The sequence below is a fragment of the Hydractinia symbiolongicarpus genome, chromosome 8 (assembly GCF_029227915.1).
Source record: "Hydractinia symbiolongicarpus strain clone_291-10 chromosome 8, HSymV2.1, whole genome shotgun sequence".
NCBI lineage: Eukaryota > Metazoa > Cnidaria > Hydrozoa > Anthoathecata > Hydractiniidae > Hydractinia > Hydractinia symbiolongicarpus.
The window spans coordinates 27,157,943-27,179,100 of record NC_079882.1 but is presented as its reverse complement, the minus strand read 5'-3'; the positions used below and the strand labels follow the sequence as shown (position 1 = coordinate 27,179,100).

General features: G+C 32.9%; 2 protein-coding genes across 4 annotated transcripts in view; one reads left to right on the top strand and one right to left on the bottom strand.

Annotated features, from left to right (window-relative positions):
• Nucleotides 1–21,158, bottom strand: part of LOC130655077 (dedicator of cytokinesis protein 3-like) — a 56,333-nt gene that overhangs the window by 15,782 nt on the left and 19,393 nt on the right. The window contains exons 2-16 of one of the 2 annotated variants that reach the window (XM_057457779.1): nt 6,660–6,770; nt 6,185–6,271; nt 5,518–5,558; nt 5,384–5,439; nt 5,192–5,288; nt 5,024–5,116; nt 4,895–4,950; nt 2,825–3,142; nt 2,627–2,708; nt 2,486–2,546; nt 2,313–2,378; nt 2,172–2,241; nt 964–1,052; nt 842–885; nt 3–69 (exon numbers count right to left, since the gene is read on the bottom strand). In XM_057457779.1, coding sequence (XP_057313762.1) covers nt 3–69; nt 842–885; nt 964–1,052; nt 2,172–2,241; nt 2,313–2,378; nt 2,486–2,546; nt 2,627–2,708; nt 2,825–3,142; nt 4,895–4,950; nt 5,024–5,116; nt 5,192–5,288; nt 5,384–5,439; nt 5,518–5,558; nt 6,185–6,271; nt 6,660–6,711 — 1,279 coding nt within the window. In that variant the 5' untranslated portion in view covers nt 6,712–6,770. Of the gene's footprint in view, nt 1–2; nt 70–841; nt 886–963; nt 1,053–2,171; nt 2,242–2,312; nt 2,379–2,485; nt 2,547–2,626; nt 2,709–2,824; nt 3,143–4,894; nt 4,951–5,023; nt 5,117–5,191; nt 5,289–5,383; nt 5,440–5,517; nt 5,559–6,184; nt 6,272–6,659; nt 7,429–21,158 lie in introns of those variants that run through there. The other variant, XM_057457778.1, reaches the window with a different exon arrangement.
• On the top strand, nt 12,052–21,087 carry LOC130655082 (inactive peptidyl-prolyl cis-trans isomerase FKBP6-like). Of its 2 annotated transcripts, XM_057457783.1 has the most exons (9): nt 12,052–12,516; nt 17,493–17,594; nt 17,670–17,787; nt 18,552–18,838; nt 18,980–19,111; nt 19,239–19,306; nt 19,464–19,567; nt 19,645–19,793; nt 20,308–21,087. In XM_057457783.1, exons 2-9 carry the CDS (start codon nt 17,533–17,535, stop codon nt 20,960–20,962), a joined length of 1,575 nt encoding a protein of 524 aa, XP_057313766.1. In that variant the 5' UTR covers nt 12,052–12,516; nt 17,493–17,532; the 3' UTR covers nt 20,963–21,087. The 2 variants fall into 2 exon arrangements, with proteins under 2 accessions (XP_057313766.1, XP_057313767.1); XM_057457784.1 differs by lacking the exons at nt 17,493–17,594; nt 17,670–17,787; nt 18,552–18,838; ... (3 more) ...; nt 19,645–19,793; nt 20,308–21,087 and adding an exon at nt 14,636–16,136 and having other exon boundaries at nt 12,241–12,516.

Sequence of the window (21,158 nt, the reverse complement as noted above, 5' to 3'; positions counted from 1 at the left end):
ACCAGGTAGTATGACCTCTGGGAAACCAAGTCGTTGTGTTAATGTACACTTTCCTTTTTCTTTGACAACCTGTAATTATGAACAACATATAATATGTGACAAGCAAAGTAAGTAACAATTAAGTATTCCACAATCCTGGACATAATATTATTGGAAAAGGACGATTTTTGGCTATTTCTCAAACTGGCTAAATGGAATCGCCTTGTCAAAACTCTGCAGCAGGCAGACTGTAAAAGCTTCGCTTTGGGAGATGTGTAGGCCAGGTAAATAGCGTCGAACATGCGCTACTGGAAGTTTCTACCATGTCTGCATTTCGAAACAATCCACACGACGGTCTGCTAAGGTGCTAAAATATGGCGAAACGCGGTGTGCTGACATCAGCAAAAATTAGTATGGGTTAGGAATTTGAAACTAACCAAATAACCTAAGACCTGAAGTCCTAAGTCCGTTTGCGATCATTGACAAGTTCGTAATGCCTTTGTCTTTTGTAGAAACAGTGTTTATAAGTGCTTGTGGGATGAACTATGAATTAAGTCCGGGATTGCAGATGATGTTAAAATTTGTGAACTTTTCTCATATGCTTCTCTTTAAAAACACATTTTATTATACAGCAGAAAAGCCTGGTGGGCATTTGGTCCTTAAAAATTTATATTGAAAAAGATAATAATTCAAAATTGTACAAGCATAAAATTTTTGGAAAAATTCAAGTATTAATCACCAGCCATTGTAACCAAAATTTAAGAACCACAAGTCGTAGAGACCCATTGGTGGTCCCTATGACCTTAAAGAAGAACATTTTCTGCACTAATTCATTGTATTGTTTAGTAAAAACAAAACAAACCTTTTCTACATCCCCGTGAAACACTTTTACTTCTACACACACACCTAAAAAGTAACCAATTTTTTAAAAATTCTGACAATAAAACTGATTTAGATTGAGCATCTTTTACAATTTAGACATACCATAAGCATTTGAACCAAAAGTATTATATTTTGCGTTTTGTTTTCTGATTATATAATCTTCCAGCACATGGAATTCAACTTCATTACAACTAAATAAGAACATTGTTTTAAATTAAAGGAGATAAAATGATGAGTAAAATTGGTAATAATAACCTAATACAAAAATAATTTCATATCTTACTCAACATAACGTATATGCTAGTCCGCATAATAATTTATCTGGAAAAGTATTTAATCCCTAAGGATCATCCTTCGTTATCACGCAAATTTTTTACATACATACATACATTTTTACATACATTTTTTACGTACATTTTTAAAGGCTTTTTTCAACATTTGTGATGCTTAGAGGGCTACCGTTTGTTTACATCATGTAAAAAAATTCACACATGCACGAACAAAAGGTAACTATTTGCAGAATAAATTCACTGCAAATGTATTTCATCTCAAACAGAGTTATATAATAATACAATAAATGGAAGATATATTTAAGGGCACTAACTCTTTATAGAGTGGAAATTAATTAGAGTGTAATTTTTGAAATTTGCTTTACTAAAAGGTGTAATTTTCTGAAATCACACCTTTTATGCAGGAAACAGAGAAAAGATGTTGCATTTGCTTTTTTTTATAACCCTTTTTGTACCTAATCAAAATTCAATTGACATTTCTTGAAAGACTTACATTGTATTTTTTTTATTTTCTCCTTTTTTTATTTGCAAATAAAATAGAAAGTTCCAAAAAAAAAATTATTGAGAAACTTAAAAGTGTTGAAAAATTTATTGTTTTGTTTTGAAACATATATTTTTTTCAGTTTATTATTTGGTAGTGTAAGTGTTAAAATAGCTTGAAAAACATAATACTAAATTACACTTTTTTTTTCTTTTTTTTACTAGGTTGTAATTACATGATGCCAAATGCTATTAATCACTCTTACTTTTTTAATTGTCTTTCTGAAAGCAAAATGTTTCTTTTACTTTAGACTCACACGCTCTTATTCTCCCACTTTTTTATATCCTAAGGTAAGATTTTACCCTTAGCATTAATTTAAGCATGGGGAAAACAGGGGGGGGGGGGGGGCGGTAAGAAGTTGGTCCCATTTATAACGATGGGAAAATGCACTATGAAACATGTTATTACTACCAATCACCACAACATCTTAATAATTTATTCAGACATCACCAGTGAGTGCAGACGCGAGAACAACATACTTGTATATTGGTATTGTATATTCTTTTTCATCGTCATGATCTCCAGAAATAACATCATAAAGGTCAATAACTAAAAGAATAATAGTTCAGTTTACACTAAAGAAAAATAAAATCACAGCATTGACATCACCTTTTACCTACCTCCAGCTCCATATGGCCTTCTATACTCAGCATTAGCTGTTTTCTTGGAATCTGCTACAAGTTTTCCTGGAACATTTACAACATTGATGATCATTTTATGTTATGTAAATAATATAAATAATAAAATATAAAGAAAAAGAAAACAAATGAAAAAAATAAATAAAAAAGTTTACCTTTTCTAAATATTTTGCATACCAGATACACATCTTTCATCATATCAGAGGTTGTCAAATCCTAAAAAGATACAGAGGTAAACAAATAAAAAAAAACACAGATAAACAATTTAGCATAAAAACATATTCACACGTACTTACAGTAAAAATACCAAACTGCTTTCCTAGGAGTTCCAAATCAAATGGAATGCCAGCTTTGGTAAGTTTTGCCATGTACTTCTCACTAAATATACATTTCTGTTTTAATTCATGTAACTAATATCTCATAAATTTGTTTTTTTTAAAAATAAGGTACAATACCTAATGCTAAACTCCATAATAAGAAGGCGAATAATTTACCTGATGTATGAACCAGATTTTGCATCGTACAAAGCAAATAAAAGAATTGATACATCACCAACGTTGCACATGAACGATTTAAACGATATAAAAACATGATGGCTAACCACACCTTTCTCTGGCACTGGTGCAGTTCTTTTCACAGTTGGATATTTTGTCAACGTTTTAAACTTATTGCTTACTCTTCTACCATCTTTTGCAGTTGGCTTTGTTCGTTCGGAGCTAGCTACATGAATTTTGTAAAGCTCAACAAGACTTGTGTCATCTGCATCGATAACTTCACTATCCACACGTGGTACAAGATCTAAGTTAAGTTTCCTACAACAAAATTCTTACATTTTTATTGAAAGAAAATGTTAAAAAGCAGAAAATATTTATATTATAATATTTAATATAGTTATAGTCGAATACTTTATAAAAAATATATATACAGAAATTTAGGAGAAAGACTTTTATGCACCTTAATGTTTATATTATTTGACTTTGTCAGAAACCTTGCAATTTATACACAGTAAACTATAAGTTAAACAGGAAATTTCAGTGCAGTTGATTTAGCATCTATACATTTAAAGCTGTTAACTGAGAAAGTGTAGAGACTTGATAGTTCCTGGGGCAAAGCCCAGAGGCAGACCGAGAAAGACTTGGCAGGAGGTTATAAGGACACACTTGATACAGAGGAAGTTGAGTTTAGATCTAACACAGTCTAGATCAGATTGGAAGAGGGTAATTAATATACCCAGTCCAACCCATGCTAGCATGGAAAACGGACGTTAAGCCGAGAATGATGAATGATGATGATGAGGCCTGATGTCAGAGAGGCATCAAATTATTTAAAAAATTATAAAATACAGTTCTGGTTTAAATAACTATTCAACACAATTATGTCACTCCATTTGTTGTTCTATGACTTTCAATTTGCTAGGACCAAGCATAAACTTTTTTCTTTTTTGATGACACTTAAATTAACTAGACTATTGCAAAAAAACAGAAGAGCAATTCTTGATACTTTAAGGAACAGCATTTTACCATACAAAAAATGATGTGTATATAAATTAAATTTAACGACTAATTTTGTCAAAGTGTGCATGCATTAACAAAAAAACTTGTGATCTTTTCGCACTATAGTGGAAAATGCAGTCGAATAAAACGAGCCTCAATCAATTATGGGGTGTGGGCATAATAAGTGTGATCGCATACTGAGGTAGTTCAACTTTTAACTGGTGTAAGTGAGCGAACAAAAGAGGCAAGCGTTGCTTAGCATCTCAAGTGTAAGTACCAATAGATAAACTTTTTTGTCAAAGGAGGTAAGTTTTAATTAGAAAAAAATGTAGCTTTACAATTTAGAAGGTCAATTACCATTACTTAAACAAGACTGATAGCCTTGTGGTAGAGCGTTCGCTTTCAGTGCGGGAGGTCTTGGGTTCAAACCCCGGCCGAGTCATGCCAGAGACTATAAAAGTGTGAATCTATCCTTTCTGCTTAGCGCTCAGCATGAGAATAGGATTGATATCTTAGGTGGTTGTCTAATTGAACGATTGCTGTGCTTGCACGACTTTCGTAGCTCAAATGGGAGCTTTAAATGCGCTAGAACCCCCTTCGCAGGACCCTCGTTGATAGCAGTACCAATAGGAACTGAAGAGGCTATCCTGGGTAAAATAATAGTAATAATAATAATAATAAAAGCTACATTCTTGAATCCTAAACATATATGAGCACCTCAGACACTGATTCAAAGAAACACAGTATTCTTTCGTTAAGGGATAACTCACATATAAAGTGTATGGTAAACAATAATCTTATGTTTAGATTTTAGCATTCCCTTACGCTATTCTGAATGTCAAAATTGAAATATTTAATCCTTAAAAGCACAAGCACCTGGACATAAATTTACTTCAAATGCTTTCTATTATCCAAGAAATTAATATGAAATAACTTCAAAGGTTTTTTTGCCTGCCTCTAGCGTTAATTTGAAGTTTAGCATACACCTTTTGATTGCGAGTCACCCCTAAATTCTTTGTTTCTTTGTAGAAAATGCAAAGAAGTTTTATCACAGGAAAATGGACACCATACCTATTGATAACATCAACTTTTAATGTAACTTTTTCACGAACTTCACTCTGCTGATCCTGTGTAAAATTCAACTTTTGGTTAGCATTGTAAACAAAACCATTATGAAAAATCAAGGATAAATCTAAATACCTTAGTTAGTTTACCGAATATAATTTCTCTTCTGTGCTCCATTAGTTGATTCATAGTTTCCCTTAAAACTGAATATAGTTGCATTTTTCTTTCCTAAAAATGTGAGCATTTTTCTATGTATTCACACATAATCTAATAGACACAAAACACATATATGAATAACCTTACCAAATAAAAATCTTTAAGTAGTATTCCCCATTCTCGAAGGACTCCAGTTACTTCTTCAACAACTGGTTCTAAAACTGGCGTAACCATTTCATATGGCCTATAATATTGACATCACAATGAATTCTAGTTAAGCATTTTGATTTAGTAAGAAGCATTTAAATAAGAAAATAAAAAAACAAACAGAATAATTACCCAGGATTATTCAGAATGGCATCTTTAATTTTAATACAGTTTTTTGGAAATATACCCTACAATAAAAAATGATGTTGTGATTACTTGAAGCAGCAATCCCAGATAAACACTTTATTTCACATAAACAAAAATACCTTCATATGACTATTTCTCATTAATCGACCTTTAAACCATTCTAAATACAATTTTTTAAAAGTTTAGGATAAAATTAAAAAAACAATTTCTCAGTAAATGAAAAAAAGGCAGCATATTGCACATCCAATTTTTTTTATAAGTGTCCAGGCATGTGATTTTAATGATCTCATTAGTCCATCTATACAATAAAATAAACTTTGGTGGGTGTGAAATTGGTTTTGCACAAGACCTAAAAACAACGCGCCCAATTCTGTTTTATCCGTATGGAGAGGTATGCAGTTGTACACATGCTGGAATGACAAGATTGTCTTGTGAAGGCATTATATATATACCATATTTACATGTTTTATTTTATTTAGAAAATAAGACAAAACAAAAGTGCAAAGATAAAACTGATAAAACTAAAAATTTTTGTGACTTTTAATGTAGAATATTAAAATTAAAAAAGACATAAATATTTTGTACCTATGACTAAGCACATTTTTTTTAAAACAAAACAGCCAAACCTAACAATACTAACTGATTGGGCACATTGTTGGCTAAAATGCGAAAATAAGGTGTTTTACATAAAGGTGAAGCATAATAGAGAGTATTTGCCAGAGATGCTTCATAATGATGTTTCTCAACAAGCAGATGCCTACTTATGAAAAAACAAATGAAAAATACCTCCACATTCCTCGAGTATTTGAACTGTTTCTCCAATTCGTAGGGACAATCCATGAAGAATTGTGTTAGCATGAAAATTGCACACTGCTATAATTACAAAAAGCTTTAATAGTTCTTACATGTATAAACACAGGCGAGTGATGGGTTTTGGAATAAAAGGAAAATGTTTTAGGTGTCTGCTGCTCACACTAACTGAAGCACAAAGCAAATGCAAATAAAATCTGAAAATAATATTGCTACATATTCAATCTTAGGAAAGGATTTTAAAGGTTGCAAAAAAACCTAGAAAAAGATTTTGAATTGGGGGAGAATGATGGATTTAAAAGGTCTAAGACACCCTGTTCCTATTGATTGAATTTCAATGATTTCAGTTAATTCTGCAAAAAATCAATTTTATACCATTTTAGCAGCAGGCACACCTGCTAATTCAAGATTTTAAAATATTACTCTGCAGAAAAATAAAAAAATAACTAACCAACTCCATATTTTGTATTTCTTTCTGTAGGTCTCCAAACTTCTCCTGCCATATTGTTTTATTGAATGTCTATCCAATGTTTTTGTTTCATTTTATTTTTATTTTATTCTTCTAAAAACAAAAACATGCAACACAAGACATGCGTCTACCAACTTCCTTCATTTGTCAAGAGCGAAAGATCGTAAAATAGTATGCACTTCTGTTTCATCCGATATGTAAAGTAAATTAACGATGAATTTTTAACACAAGATGACCCATTCAGTTTGAAGAAATTGAAATAACATTTATCTTTTATTGCAATTACCATAAAAACATAATTGTGTGGTAAGATTTTTTTACATGGATATGGTAAAATAATTATAAAATTATTAAAATAAAATTAAACATTTAATTGTCTGAAAGTTTTGCTTTCATTTTAAAAAATACACCTTTAAACAATTGTATACATACAAAAACTACTTCTTTTATTATTATTCTGAAAAAACTGCAAAATCATAGCAAAAATAACATCATTATATACAAAGAAAACCTCTGAGGCTATGGTCAGCTAATCTCCATTACATGAACATAGCAATATTACTTTGTGGTTATCGTTTATTGTAGTAATAATAAATACTGGTATTTTTTATATCAACTTGAGCATTTTCTGCAATAACTGGTTCTGTTTTGTATGCCAGAAAACTGCTTTGCTTATTATTTGTAGTATTCACCACACCTTATTCTTAACTTACTCAGACTGTCCATTTAATGTCAGCTTTACAACACATGACAATAATAAAAAGTATAAACTCTCATGAATGTCAAAAGTAAATTGAAGTTGTATACAATAAATCAATCATAAACACAAAATTTTACCAAGAGTAATTTGTTCATGTTGTCAATCTTTTCACGATAAAAATAAGCATTTACATGCTTCTTTAAAATTGAGTGTGTAATTCATCTTTGTTATTGAACTGGCTGATAAATGTATCTTTTTAGGTACATACATGAGCTATCAGGCATAAGAAACCTAGAAATTGTCACAAAGTTTCATAAATAATTCTTAAAGCTTCTTTAATTTAAACTTTGTGAATAAAAAGAAGGGAAAAATTTCAGCTAGACGACCGCCACTCAGCTAGACAATTGCAAGATATTCATCCTATTTCCCATATGTTTAAAAAATTTAAAATTAATTTGTTTCAACATCACCAATTTTCACTTCCAGCACAACAAAAAATTTTGACTTGTAGGAAATGTTATCTCAATTTTAAAACTCCCCATGTGAGTCTTTTCAGACTAGTGTCACGTGATTATTTATGCAAGTTGCAGGAATATGAAAATAGATTTGTTTAAAGCAATGTATGTAATAAACCATGTATTTGTATCATGTTCTGAAAACTTAAATATTTTTGACAAAATATCATTTAAGATAAAAATAAGCTATTCTCAATTACTTTATAGTACAGTAAAGTTTATTTTTAAATCACACATACGGAGTAGTGTGATATGTTGGTCTAAGCTTTATATATAATTTTTGCTCATAAATTTACCACTCGTTTTCAATAAAAGATGTTTGTTTCCTCCTTAAATTTGAACCCAATTTGATGTTAAATAAATAGAATAAAATAATTTGATGATGTCAGCCTGGACTGAGAATAAATTGATGACTTGACGTCACTTTGGAATTAGCACAGCCATATTTAATTTTGATGCAAGTGGAGCAAGTTAGACTTTGACCTCCCATTCTCCATAGCAGAGCCTACAGACAGTGCTAAAATGGAGAGGCCCTGTTTTTGCCTATTTTTATATATCAGCATATCAGTATTGTATTTAAGCCTCTTAAGCATACAACACAAATTGTGGGGGTTTAGTTCTATTAAATATGGTTGCACTCACTCCAAAGAGGCATGTTGTAAAATTGGGACGCCAGACGCTGTTAACTCGGGACGCAGGACCCATGAACTAGGACACAGGACTTGGGGCGCTGGGACTTACACATTTTAAGAGTTTTGTGGAACTGTGTATCAGATGTGTAAAATCAGGACACTGCTTAAATGCTTCAATTTTATTTCAATTCAATTTTAATTTCAATTCAATTTATTTATTTGCAATAGAAAAGTTGAAATTACAGTAGGTATAATCCATTATATAAATAGTTACATATAGTTATATTTAATGGCTGAGGACCAACACCATAGCGAAGCTAATAGTAACGTGAAGGCCACCAAATGGAGGAGTAACAAGAGTAAAGTGTAAAGGGAGGGAAAATACTATTCCATCTTCCCCATACAAACCAAAGGGTAAAAATAATAATAATAATAATAATAATAATAGGATGAAGAAAATTGAAACACACACACACACAGACAGACATTTTGCAATATAGAGATACGTTTGATAAGGTTAGAGACAGATTGACCCCAGGCTTGACAACAATAAATAAGATTTGAATAAAAAAGGGAGTAATAGACCTCAGTGGCATATAGTGTCTAAGCTTAGCAATAGCACAATTAGCAGACCTTAATTTCTTTGGAGTATCATTAATTTGAGGTTTCAAGAATAAGTTGTTTTCGAGAAGAAGACCAAGATATTTGACACAGGTGGTTTGGGAGATATTTTGCCATTAACTTTAAGGTTGAAGGTCCAATTGAGTGGTTTGTTTTTAGGCTTAAAGATGATAAATTCTGTTTTGATGGCATTGAGAGATATTTTGTTGCCATTTAACCATGTGCAGAGGTGCTTTAGGTTGATTTTTACATGTTTGGAAAGTCGTTTAACATTCCAGCTTGAATGGAGGAGATTTGTGTCATCAGCAAATAGGTAAATGGAAAATAAGATAAGTCGATGGTAGTCATTCACAATGTGTGTTTCAAAATATATACACGTTTGAGCAAAGATTGAATAGAAAAAAACAGAAACTGTAAAAAAAAATAAGAAAGGTAAAATCAAAATCATACACAAAGCGTTGTTTCGTTTTAAATACCATCAAAAATGTGTCATGAATCATAAACACCTACCACAACGTTTTTTTAAGCAAAAAGGAGAAAATGAATGCAGGATTTTTTGTGATATCACACTGACAAAAGGTGTTAGGGTTTGTATAAAGGTAACGTTCTTCATCTTGTGAACAAAAAAATGTAAAGTATAAATATAAAAATATCTAAAGTATACCGATTGATTTTAAAAGAGTTTTGTGTCTTGCACTTGGACCGTTAAGTCATCCAGTACTAATATTGATGAAAAATGAAAAAAATTATCATATTTCGAAAGACAAGACTTTTTTTAGATGGTAATAAACATGAGTGAAGTAGGGCGATTGGGTTAACTCTTTTGACATCAGACTAACGTGGAAGCGTTTTGTCTTTGATGCCACAATCAAATTGTCTGGTCCTTTATGCTTTCCTTATTGCCCACCACAACAATAACAACATGTTACGTTCTTGGGACAAAATTTTATCATTGTCAGCTGGAAACTATGTGGAGCAGGATCTGGTTGAGAAAGCTGACATGACTGGGAAGACATATAGCTGGTGCAGCAAAATGTCGGCTCATGATATAACAGTGTTATTAGAACTTCCATTTTTTTTTTTTTTTAAAATATCTTACTTCTTAAGCTTTTAAAAGACCTACTATGTATCATCTTGTAAATGTTAGGTGTTTTGAATAACCTTTTCACAACACTTACACTCACAGTAGGAATACTTTTTTATTCTTGCAGTCAGAATGTTCTCCTCCGTTGCTCTCTGATGGGTACAAAGTGGACTTTTCACGGTCAACCATTTACAGTAGAAATCTTAATTAAACAGAATTCACAAGCAAATCGTCGCAAAATGGCAAAGATTAAGCAATATCTAAAACATATTAAAGATTTGACTAAAAAAAAGAAAAATTCCTTGAAAAATCCAGTATTGTATTTATGAAGGTTTCACCACAAAAACATGATTATGGCATTTGTCTATCATTTCACAATGGCTGCTTAATCTGAATACTGGCCCGTGATTGGTATAACCAGTATTATGATGCGATCACGGCAGCAAGAATAGAACTAAAAATATATAAAAAATGCTGACTTTATGATCTTTTTAATTATAGCGTGGGTCAGTATTTTGTATCATGTAAATTTTGCCGCATTGCATGCCACGTTCCGATATCAGGATCCCGCGTTGCGTCTGGATTTCCTGCGACCTGAGTACCGCGTCCCAACTCAACAGGGTCCCGTGTCCCACATTTTTTTTGATATGCCCACAAAAAGGCTTATAAAAGTTTGAGGACTTATATCCTTGTATATGCTTGTAGGACCAAATAAGGCCAATTGCCTATTAAAAAAAAATTTAAAAAATACAATAACAACTGGAAGGATCATAGCTAGCCTATAGCTAGCTAGCTAAATGTAGCTAAGTTTGCAACTACAGGGTTTTCCTCTCCCCCTTGGGTGGGCCAACCCACACGCATAAAAAATGTCCAGGTCAATAAAAATAAAATGGTTGGCACGTTTCAATGTTTCTCATAAAAAGGAGGGAGAAAGTCAGGAAAAGTGTTACTTCCAACATTTGAACTCGGGAACCAAACCTAAATTCGACCAACTGACAGACAACAACATACCAGAGTGTTTGATTTGCCTCGATGTACCCGTGCCTTTATTAAAATACTTATTTCGATGCTTGTTCGTCCATTTTCGCTTAAGGCCGGTTTCCACTAGCGAAACAAGAAACCGTGGAGCGGAAAACATTTTGCATGAACTATTTGAATTAGATACAATCTGTCTTATTAATATGAAAAATAAACTCAATTTATTCCGTCGATTTCTTCATAATGAAGTCACTCGTATAATACTTGTCACACAACTGTCTACAGATCTCCCAGCTGGGTCTTTCCTTGGTGACGTCATACAGATATGCAGACAACAGCATATTGATGTGCTGGATTTGCTACTTTCAAATAATACACCTGTGCTGAAGGAAAACATTAATGTAGACGAAACAATAATAGACGAACTGAGAATGATTATTGAGAATTGGTATATCCCCGAACACAGACTGCGTTTTAAATCGATTTTAGAGGCCAACATCAGACGATTATATTTTTTATTTTATTTTTTGTTTTTTTATTTCTTTTTTTTATTCCTTTCCCTTATTGTTTGTAATATGTACCCGAATGGGTGTTAATTTCAAAGATGAAATATATATATATCGTATTGTAACGTCCTGGACAGTCGTCTATCGTCTCGTTTTACGTAAAATTTGTGTCCATGTTTAGTTGCAAAGGTATCAAGCCAAAAAACAGATTGTATTGTGTATTTATGTTAAAGGGTTGAAGCATATGTTTATAATTTTTGAAAAATATAGAGTGAACATTGTGTATTATAATAGCCGCCCTGCTCCACCCGTCCCTTATCTATTTTAAATCAAAAAGCCGAAGCATTTTGTTGTTTCGTGTATACATCCCGTGGACACATATTAGTGTGCTCTGATTGGATGGCGGATTTGTGTATGGCGGAGAAGCTAAAGTGATTTCGGCAGTTTTTTGGCGCGATTTAGATATAAAGAACAATACCCGCTCCACCGCACGGAATAATACCATAACGGAAGACCGGCTGAAGTGAAAACCCTCCTTTGAGAAGGCCTACTTTTAAATATTTTGTACAATGCAGGGAATATCCTGTATGTTTGTACGGCGTACCCGACAATTTTGTACATTATTTCTTCCTATTGCTTTCCGATATGTGTAGTCTAGGCCAGGAGTTTGCGCCGAATAGATAGTGTGTAGATACCAACATGGTGTAAACCATACCTTGAATACGTATTCCGTCTAGCTTAAAACGGATTCCGGGAAAGAAAGAACCCCAAAGCACATGGTTTGTTTTGAAACTAAGAAAACAGTAAGGATATTTGCCTTTTAATTTTGGTATATTTTCCATCATTTATAAGAGTTTTTTCCCTATATGGAAATTGGCAAGGACATTGTTGTTAGCTATTTACTTGCCAATGCATGAGTTCACAGTTTTAGCTAATCATTGTTGATTGTTTAAATAAATATTTCTTTTGTCACAACGCTCTTACTGGGAAACGAAAGCGAACTCTTATAAATTAAAAAGACTGTGACCATGAAGAAAAGTGAAATAACTTTTTTATAAAATATTCTAAAAAAAAAACTTATAATTCTGGAATCCGGGAGCATGCTTGAAATTTTCTAATGATTTTAAAAACTTTAAGATACAATAAATCTTGTTTTAATAATTGTATGACCTTCTATTTTCTTGCGCACACTAGCTATCTATCTACCTAGCTAGCTATAAAAATTACAGACATTTACCTAGTATGGAGATTGTCTTCTGCAAATTACAGAGATTTTTTTGTCAGCTAAAATTTAGGTCTTCAATAGTCTCTGTATCACGACACAAAAAGGATATGAATCATTCAGGCTCAACCTACAAACCAAGGATCCCATGATCCAGGAATCAGTTGTTTTGCAAGTTATACACTGCTTATTTATTGTAATAATGCTGCCTGTACATTCTGAATACCTTAGGAGTACTAATTTTCGCGAGTACATATTTTCGCAAATTTCACGTTTTTTGACCATTTTCGCAAAATGAAATGCCCATGAAATATTTCGCGATGTTATATTTGCGAAAATTAATGCCCACAAATTTCTTTTTTAATTGAAATTTGCGAAAATTAATACCAGCGAAAAAAGCTAAATTTATCAGGTAGAGGTGATAAACAAGCCAACCTTAAAAATACCACACATATATTCCCAAAACCTAATCGACTACAACTTTATCACATCGTTTGTTTTTCTTCCCAAACATGTCTCGAATGTCTCTTGACCAAACTTACACCTTTTTATTTTATGTGCTTGACAAGGCCACACATGGCGTACATTTGTTAATTCCCACAAAATCGTTCTCATGGATGATGGATAAGAACATCCCCGTTATCTTTTCATCTTTTGGTTTGAGATAGAGTTATATATATTTTTTGATTTAAAGTCTACTTCCGTGAAAATTAATTCCCGAGAAAATTCGAAATACGGACAATTCGTGAAAATTAATGCTCGCGAAAAATCAAAATTTCTTCAATTAGCGAAAATAAAAACTCGTAAAAATTAGTACTCCTCAGGTACGAAACAAGAACACATTTATGACACCTAGACTTAATTTTGAACTGGTATATTATAGCACAAAACAAATATGACTGTAGGTTGTAGGTTGAGTCTAACTGCTATAGGGCAAAAAGTCAAAACAAGCAATATTGTCTGACCCATTGTACAACACGTCCTGTTTGTAAATGGGGGTCCAACTTTGAATATTATCGTTATACGATGTGACCCATTTATCAATGCTCCATCCCAAATATCAATGCTTTGAAGTTAGTAGCAAGAATCAGGAAGAATCATAGAACAAATAAAAATACTGTATATAATTGATTTTCAATCTATATTTCCAATTCAAAAACTAGTATATGAACAAGGGCTCGGATAAGTAGCCCATCTTTTAATGTTGCGCATGCAGGCGTTGATAGTTGGGCTGTCCAATCTTTCAACACTCTGACCTAACTTTCATGAGCAAACTTTTAAATATCAATGTCTTAAGAGCCTTGGAGGTTGGCAGAAGATAACAACTTTTGTCATACTTTGCAGACTTTCTGCGAAGGGAGTTGTGCATATAAATGGTTGTGCCAATAACATTTTTCTATGAAGAAAATCTTTTTCCTCTGATAAATTTATGACACAAAGCATCGTTTGAATTTTATTTTTAATTTTAATTTTTACCTTATTTGCGGTCTGCTGAATGCAAGACAATTGTGCAAGCCTTGCAATCATTCCTCTAAAGTTAAAAAGTCGTAAAATCATCCGAAATATTCCCACGTCCTTTTGTTTCAGACCTCTGACTAAAAATCCACCTACTTCTCAGTAAGCACCCTCTATATTTAGGTTACCAATAGTATCATCTCTTAATAAGTATTACAAATCTTTTGTGTGTGTCTGTTATTTAGAGATAAAGATATGACAGGTTTTAATGATTTGCCAGAGTTGGAAGATAATGAATGTTCAGATTATTCTGCTGTTGATTTAAAAGGTAGTGGCATAAACGTACCAGATCTGATAAGAGGGAAAGAGACGTGCTTTGAAGTTGACCCTACTTCAGTCGATCCTGTCAGCGAAGAGGTGAACTCCTATTTTGATCAAGAAGAACTATTTAAACAACTAAATTTCGAGTGCTTGGATGAGGGCGATGATTCTGGAGATGAAAGAATGACACCATTTTCTCGTATGAGACTCGATATGACTGTCTTGACAGAAAATGGCGGTGTTATGAAGAAAATTATTAAACAAGGTGCAGGTTCGATAGTTCCGCCCAGATCTCTATGCAGGGTGCATTATAATGCCTACTTGGAATATTCTGACGAGCCTTTCGATTCAAGTCGTTTGCGAGGAAGACAAACTCAGTTTAAACTAGGAGAGGGAGGTGCATTGCCGGGTTGGGAAATTGGTGTGGCAACTATGAAACGCGGCGAGCTTGCAAGGTTTATGTTTGAATATCAGTATGCGTATGGAAAAATGGGTTGCCCACCAAGAATACCAAAAGAAGCTGCAGTGTTGTTTGAGATTGAATTGATCAGTTACGTTGATCAAGAAGCTTCGGATGATTTTGAAAACTTTTCTGAGGAAGAACGCAAACAGTTATCGTTTGATGAAATGCTAAAAGTTGCGGACTGTTTAAGAGTAACTGGTAATGAAGCCTTCCAGCTTAAACAAATCGGAAGGGCAAGTGGGAAGTACAGTCAGGCGTTACGGTTGTTGGAGAACACGAATTTAGCAGACGAGAAGGAAGAAGCCATCATGAAGAAATCAGCTTTAAAGCTGTATTTAAATTTATCTTTGTGCGGCTTAAAACAAGCAAAATACGGTCGTTCTTGTAAATATGCAAGAAAAGCATTGGATGTTGAGCCGAAAAATATAAAGGCACTGTATCGTTTAGCGCAATCTTTACGCAAACTTTCAGAATACGAAGACGCGAAAAGACAAATTGCAAAAGCGCACAGGATTGATCCAGGTAATAAAGATGTAATGCAAGAACTCCATGCTCTTGACGAAGAAATGAAGAAGACGAAAAAGCACGACAAAGATTTATGTCGTAAAATGTTAAACCTTAAAACTGGAGTTAAACAACCAGTAGAAGCAAAAGTCAAAGCCCCTAACCAAATGCTCAGTATGATAACGGATCGAATGAAGACATTTTTGGAGGAGAAGGACATGCCATATCTTCCTCTCCCAACATCGTTAACAGAAGAAGAAATTGTTTGCGTTGAAGAAGCTGCTAAACAGATGAACTTGCATGTACATCGCTCAAATCAAGACGGCCTAACTTCCCTACGTGTATCAAAGATTGCCAAAGATGTGAAGTAGACGAAAATCATTTTGTTAGAAGAACTTTTGAAGAAACAATTTTGTTCTGAAAGGTTTTTTAAGAAAAATTCTTTATCAAAAATATAATTGAATGTTCTTTCTGGTCATAATAGACATTTCCAGAATTTGCCGATACTAAAAATGATTCTTATCCCTAAGTTCCTTGGCAAAAAAGGTAAAACAAATTTATTAATTTCGTAAATGTTTCTGTTGGTTAAATGCCTCAATTTCGAGCTGAAAGTTACGGTCAAAACCCCTTATATAGCCGAGCTTTCCAAGAATGGCCTCGTTTTCAAAATAATTATTTTCTTCAAATCTAATTACAATCCAACCAGAATATTATATTGCTCTAAAAACTACATTTTTGTCATGATAATTTAATATTCTATCTGAATATCCTTATTTTAAGAGCACAGAATCATAAAATTTTGGATGATGTCATAGTTATTATAATTTATAAAATTTTGGGAAAGGTGTATTGTGTTTTCTTTTTCGTTAATTCAGCTGAATATGTACAGAATTACAAAAAAATTAAAATCTTCTAAATAACCCTAAATTTGGACCAAAAATATTCATTTCTCCGTCGTCTGAAATTAAAGTCGGTATTTTTTTGATAATGTGTCGATCCTAAAATATAGAACTGTTTTTATAGTTATTTGCTGTTTCTTAAATTATGACAATTTTAAATCCATGGCTATCCTGATAATTATACTTTATTTTAAGCACCCGTATGGAAAATCAGATTGTGTAATCATTAAGATAGCGTTGAGGTCGTTACGCGAACATAAGCTCCAAAAGCAGAAACTTACACAATATGGGGAACCTCTGTTGTTGTGAATTATTTTCCAGGGAAAAAATTGCGAAAAGTTAAAAGCTTTTGTTGAATGAACTTCTGCGGTGAGGCATAAAAATTGCAAAATTATATTTTTTGCCCAGACTTCAATTATGCTCTTTGTGCATCTAAATTTGAGGAATTTGGACTATTTTAAATAAGTTAAAGAAGTTACGAGAAATTCCAGGTGAACCTTTTTTAAGAATTCATGATTGAAATCACATTCAAGCTACGAGAGCTCGTCTGCTTATTCAACAGTTTTCTTTGCGCCCTTTTTCTATATCCAATGAATTTTCAGATGTGTGGAAAATGAATTGTATAGCGTTGTCATGTCTTCATTTGAGCTGCGTTATCGAGTCTTCAAAAGTTATTGTTTTTGTGCTAATGAAAAGACTGAAACTTTTTTGGTACTCCGACAGCGAGTATATATATCTTTAATTGATTGGCAATCGTTGGTTTTTAATTAAAAAGCCAAAATGCATTTATCATTTGGGATTCCGCATCTGTTTTAAATGTAGCTAAGATTTGATCGTTATGGCATCTAATCGGCGTAGTGTTTTTACACCGCCCCCTTCGAGTTACGATGCTGTAGATCTAAATTTGCTTCCAAGGTTACATCGTGCCGTCTGGAAAGGACAATTACAAAAAGTTATGAGGTATTTATCCGAAGAAAGAAATTTAGATAAACTTTATGAGACAGATTATCATGAAAGGTAAAAAAATTGTTTCAATAACCCGCTTACATATTGTTGATGTGGACGTTGTTTAAAAGTGTGCCTTTTTTCTAGAACGGCGCTTCATGTAGCTTCTTCCTGTGGTTACCTTAACTTTATCAACGTATTGTTGGTGTTGGATACACGTGGCATAAATGTTCTTGATAACGATGGTCGCACTTCTTTTTTTAAGGTAAATTAATTCCACTTTCTCCCTGTTCTTTGTTTTCAGAGAAGCGGAAACCTTGTTAAAAGTAAATGAGGATATTTTCTGTAAGACCTATTCACCATTTTTTAAAGACAGCGTTTTTTATCTGACGTGTTTTTTATCTAAGAATTTGACAGAGATCCTGATATTTTTGACGTTAAAACTTAGGAAGTACAGAAAAAATCTTTGTGAAGGGGATTTTCACAAAGCTGAATTAAAAAAATTAGGCGGCCAATTAGCTGCGAAATTTATTTTTGATTTCCATGGGAAACAAAAAACATATGCCAAATTTATTTTTTGGAGAATTAAAAATAAAAATTTTATTTTGAATTCGAGTTTTTTAAGGATAAACACGGAAGACAGCGTTCCAATTGGTGAAAATTTTACAGCAAAATATTTCCCCGCTAAAAAATGAAACTTTTTCTATTTTTCGTCGAAGCTAATTGTTCGAAGCAAACTTAAAACAAAAAAACTACGCATGCTTTGTGTCCAAATAAAACACTAACGCTTAAATAAACGGAAGGGATAAATGTGGAAAAGTGTTAATAATCATCCACTCGTCTGATCTTCTAAATAAACGCCTCGAAAGAGATTTTATCGCAGTATTGGGCGTTTAAACTGTCATTTATTGTAGTATCTTATAAAGTAAAAATCGTCATTCCTATTCCTAAAATAAGATTATCGCGTAAAAACAACAACAACAACACAATAAGAGAGTATTTTAGGTTTTAAAAAGAATTTGATTTTAGGCTGCACAAATGCTATCTTTGGACTGCATGGAAGAATTGTACAATAACGGCGCGAAAATTGATCTGCACGATAACGCTTTAATCACACCAGCCGAATATTTAATCATGAAGCACGGCGATGAAGGACTGGCGTGTGTTCAGTTTATTGTCAAAGAAGTGGGAGTTCACCAACAAAACAAAGATGGCGTCACTCTCCTTCACTTAGCTGCTTTTTATGGACACTTGAATATCGTCAGAATGTTATTAAAATTTAAAGCTAACGTCAATTTTTCCGACGACGGTGGAAGGTACACTCTAGTAATCTAACGTTCTCTGTTTACCTGCTTGAATATTAGCTCTCAGAACAATTATTGACTAATTAATCACATTGGACATTATATTGCTTGTTGTTAAGATTTCTCATTTAACTGCCACTGTTTCTAATTTAGATCACCGCTAATGTATGCAGCCCAAAGCAATCAGTTTGCAGTCGCAGAAGTTTTACTTGAGAAAGGTGCTAATATATTTGCTAAAGACATGGATCATAAAAAAGCGTTAGATCACGCTATTCAGTCTTCCAGGTGAAGAACTCATAAAATATTAACTTTTAACTGCTCAATAATACAGCTAAATTATTAAAAAATAAAACTGTCTTTTTGTTTTAATTGTTTTTTTCTTTCATTTATTCGCGTTTTTAACTTATTGTAGAACTTGTAATATCTTAAAAGCTTGGGAGGAAGACATGTTGCAAAGTTTTAATACGACGACAAACAGAGGTAGAAATACAGCTTTACTCTTGCTTTTTGTGTTTTATATAACTTCTCCACGCTTCTAAAAAACAAGAAATGTCCATTTTATCAACTCTCGTGTTATTCAAATACAATACTTGCTATGTAGCAAAGTTATCTCGAACCTATCAACTGCACTTTTTAGTATATGTCCAACCGATAAATACTGGCAGTCCGAGCAACGAAGATATACCGGTGGAGATCAGTTATTCTGGAGAATGGGAGAGCGCATCAAGAACAAACTCTGATGTAAGTAGGCTTTAATTAATTTCTGTACAAGGTTGTGTATAAACACAATACTTTTGTGTGGCAATAAAAATTTGTAGGCTTCGTTTGATCCTGACGAGAATTTGAATAAATTAAGCAGACTGGTTCATCGACTGGAAGAAGAGCATAAAACCCACGTGACTGCGTTGGCATTGGAAACAGAAAAAAACAAAAAATTAACATTGGAGAGAGAAGCAACGAGCAAAAGGTTGGTTTTTCTACATGTAGCTTTTTATTTAGTTAACTGGTATGAAAGATTGTACAAGATCGTGCCGGTTTTTAATGTCGCGTATACCAACGAATTAAGACTGAAAAAATTTTTTCTCCTTCGATTGAACACACTCCTTAAAAAAAATGAATTATTTAAACTGCAGGAACAACTTTAAAAAAAATCGTAATTTTATAACAAACCAAAACGATTTAAATCTTGGGTTAGCAAATGTGCATTCATTTATTTATTATTAAACAATTTTTGATGGACGTTCTTAACTTTTGTCGTGTAAAAAGTAGCAGCAAAATCACGAGATAAATTAGCAAAGATTTTCTGTGTGGCAGCCTACTTTGTGTGGTTTCATATTGATATGCATTGCGATTTAAAAAATCTTAGGTAAATAAACTCAATAAGTGTTAGCATTTCTAAAATTTTAACTATTGAACAAATAAATGCGGACGGGTTATCAAAAATAGTTGTTCCCTATTACTAAAATATTTCTTTTATGTAGTAAAATGAAATCGAAGAACCAAACTGTCGAAGAAGCGAGTTCAGCTGTTAGACAATCACCAGGAAGTTTAAAAGGTTCTGTCAAGTCTTTCTTCAAACGAAAATACGCGAGTAAAGAAGAATGGGCAGTGTGTTACGATAAGCTTGTTGACCAGTATGATGATCTACAGAGATCGTACGGAAAGTTGCTTATGGTTGAAACTGAGAAAGAGGCTGAGCTAGAGGAAAAATTGGAAGAGCTTGAGTTGAAAGAGAGGCAGCTTTGTAAACATAAGGAAGAAGTGAAAGCTTTGCAGAAAGAGTTGAAAACAATGAAACGAAATACAGAAGAATTATTATTGAAAAAAATTACCTTGAAGGATGAAATAAATTTTCTGAGAAAATCAATACCAAAAGAAAAGTTAAAATTAACAGAAATTTGCAAAAGTAACGAGCTCGAAAATAGCAAGAAGTATTCCCAACTCGAAAGCCTACAGGATGCAAAAGAAAAGAAAAACGAAGAAATAAAAAGTCTTAAAACAGAAGAAGAAATGTTACGTCACACTGTAGAAAGTCAAAAAGCAGAACTTCGACATGTTGAGGAAAAAAGAAGAAAGTTAGTGACGAAGTGTGGAAAGTTGAGAGAAACGTATCGTATAACGAAAAGAAAGCTATGACAAAAACCATCGAAGTGGGGTATTTTCACGAAGGCTTGGCAGTGACAAAACTCTTATTGTTGTTGCTTCATTAAGCTTGTTATATTTTAATTTAAATTTTTTTACATAACATAAACATATTTATACCTTTAACTGTTCTTTCCTGAACAAAGTTGTAGTAATTTTTAAAGTATCATTAGATGAATTGGTATTTAAT

What these genes read in the sequence shown, in the direction of transcription:
- LOC130655082 (XM_057457783.1), top strand. Translation starts at nt 17,533, where the DNA reads ATGAGGTATTTATCCGAAGAAAGAAATTTAGATAAACTTTATGAGACA. An exon ending in TTTTCCGACGACGGTGGAAG is followed by an intron (nt 18,839 to 18,979) that starts GTACACTCTAGT and finishes TTTCTAATTTAG; the next exon opens with ATCACCGCTAATGTATGCAG. An exon ending in CACGCTATTCAGTCTTCCAG is followed by an intron (nt 19,112 to 19,238) that starts GTGAAGAACTCA and finishes AACTTATTGTAG; the next exon opens with AACTTGTAATATCTTAAAAG.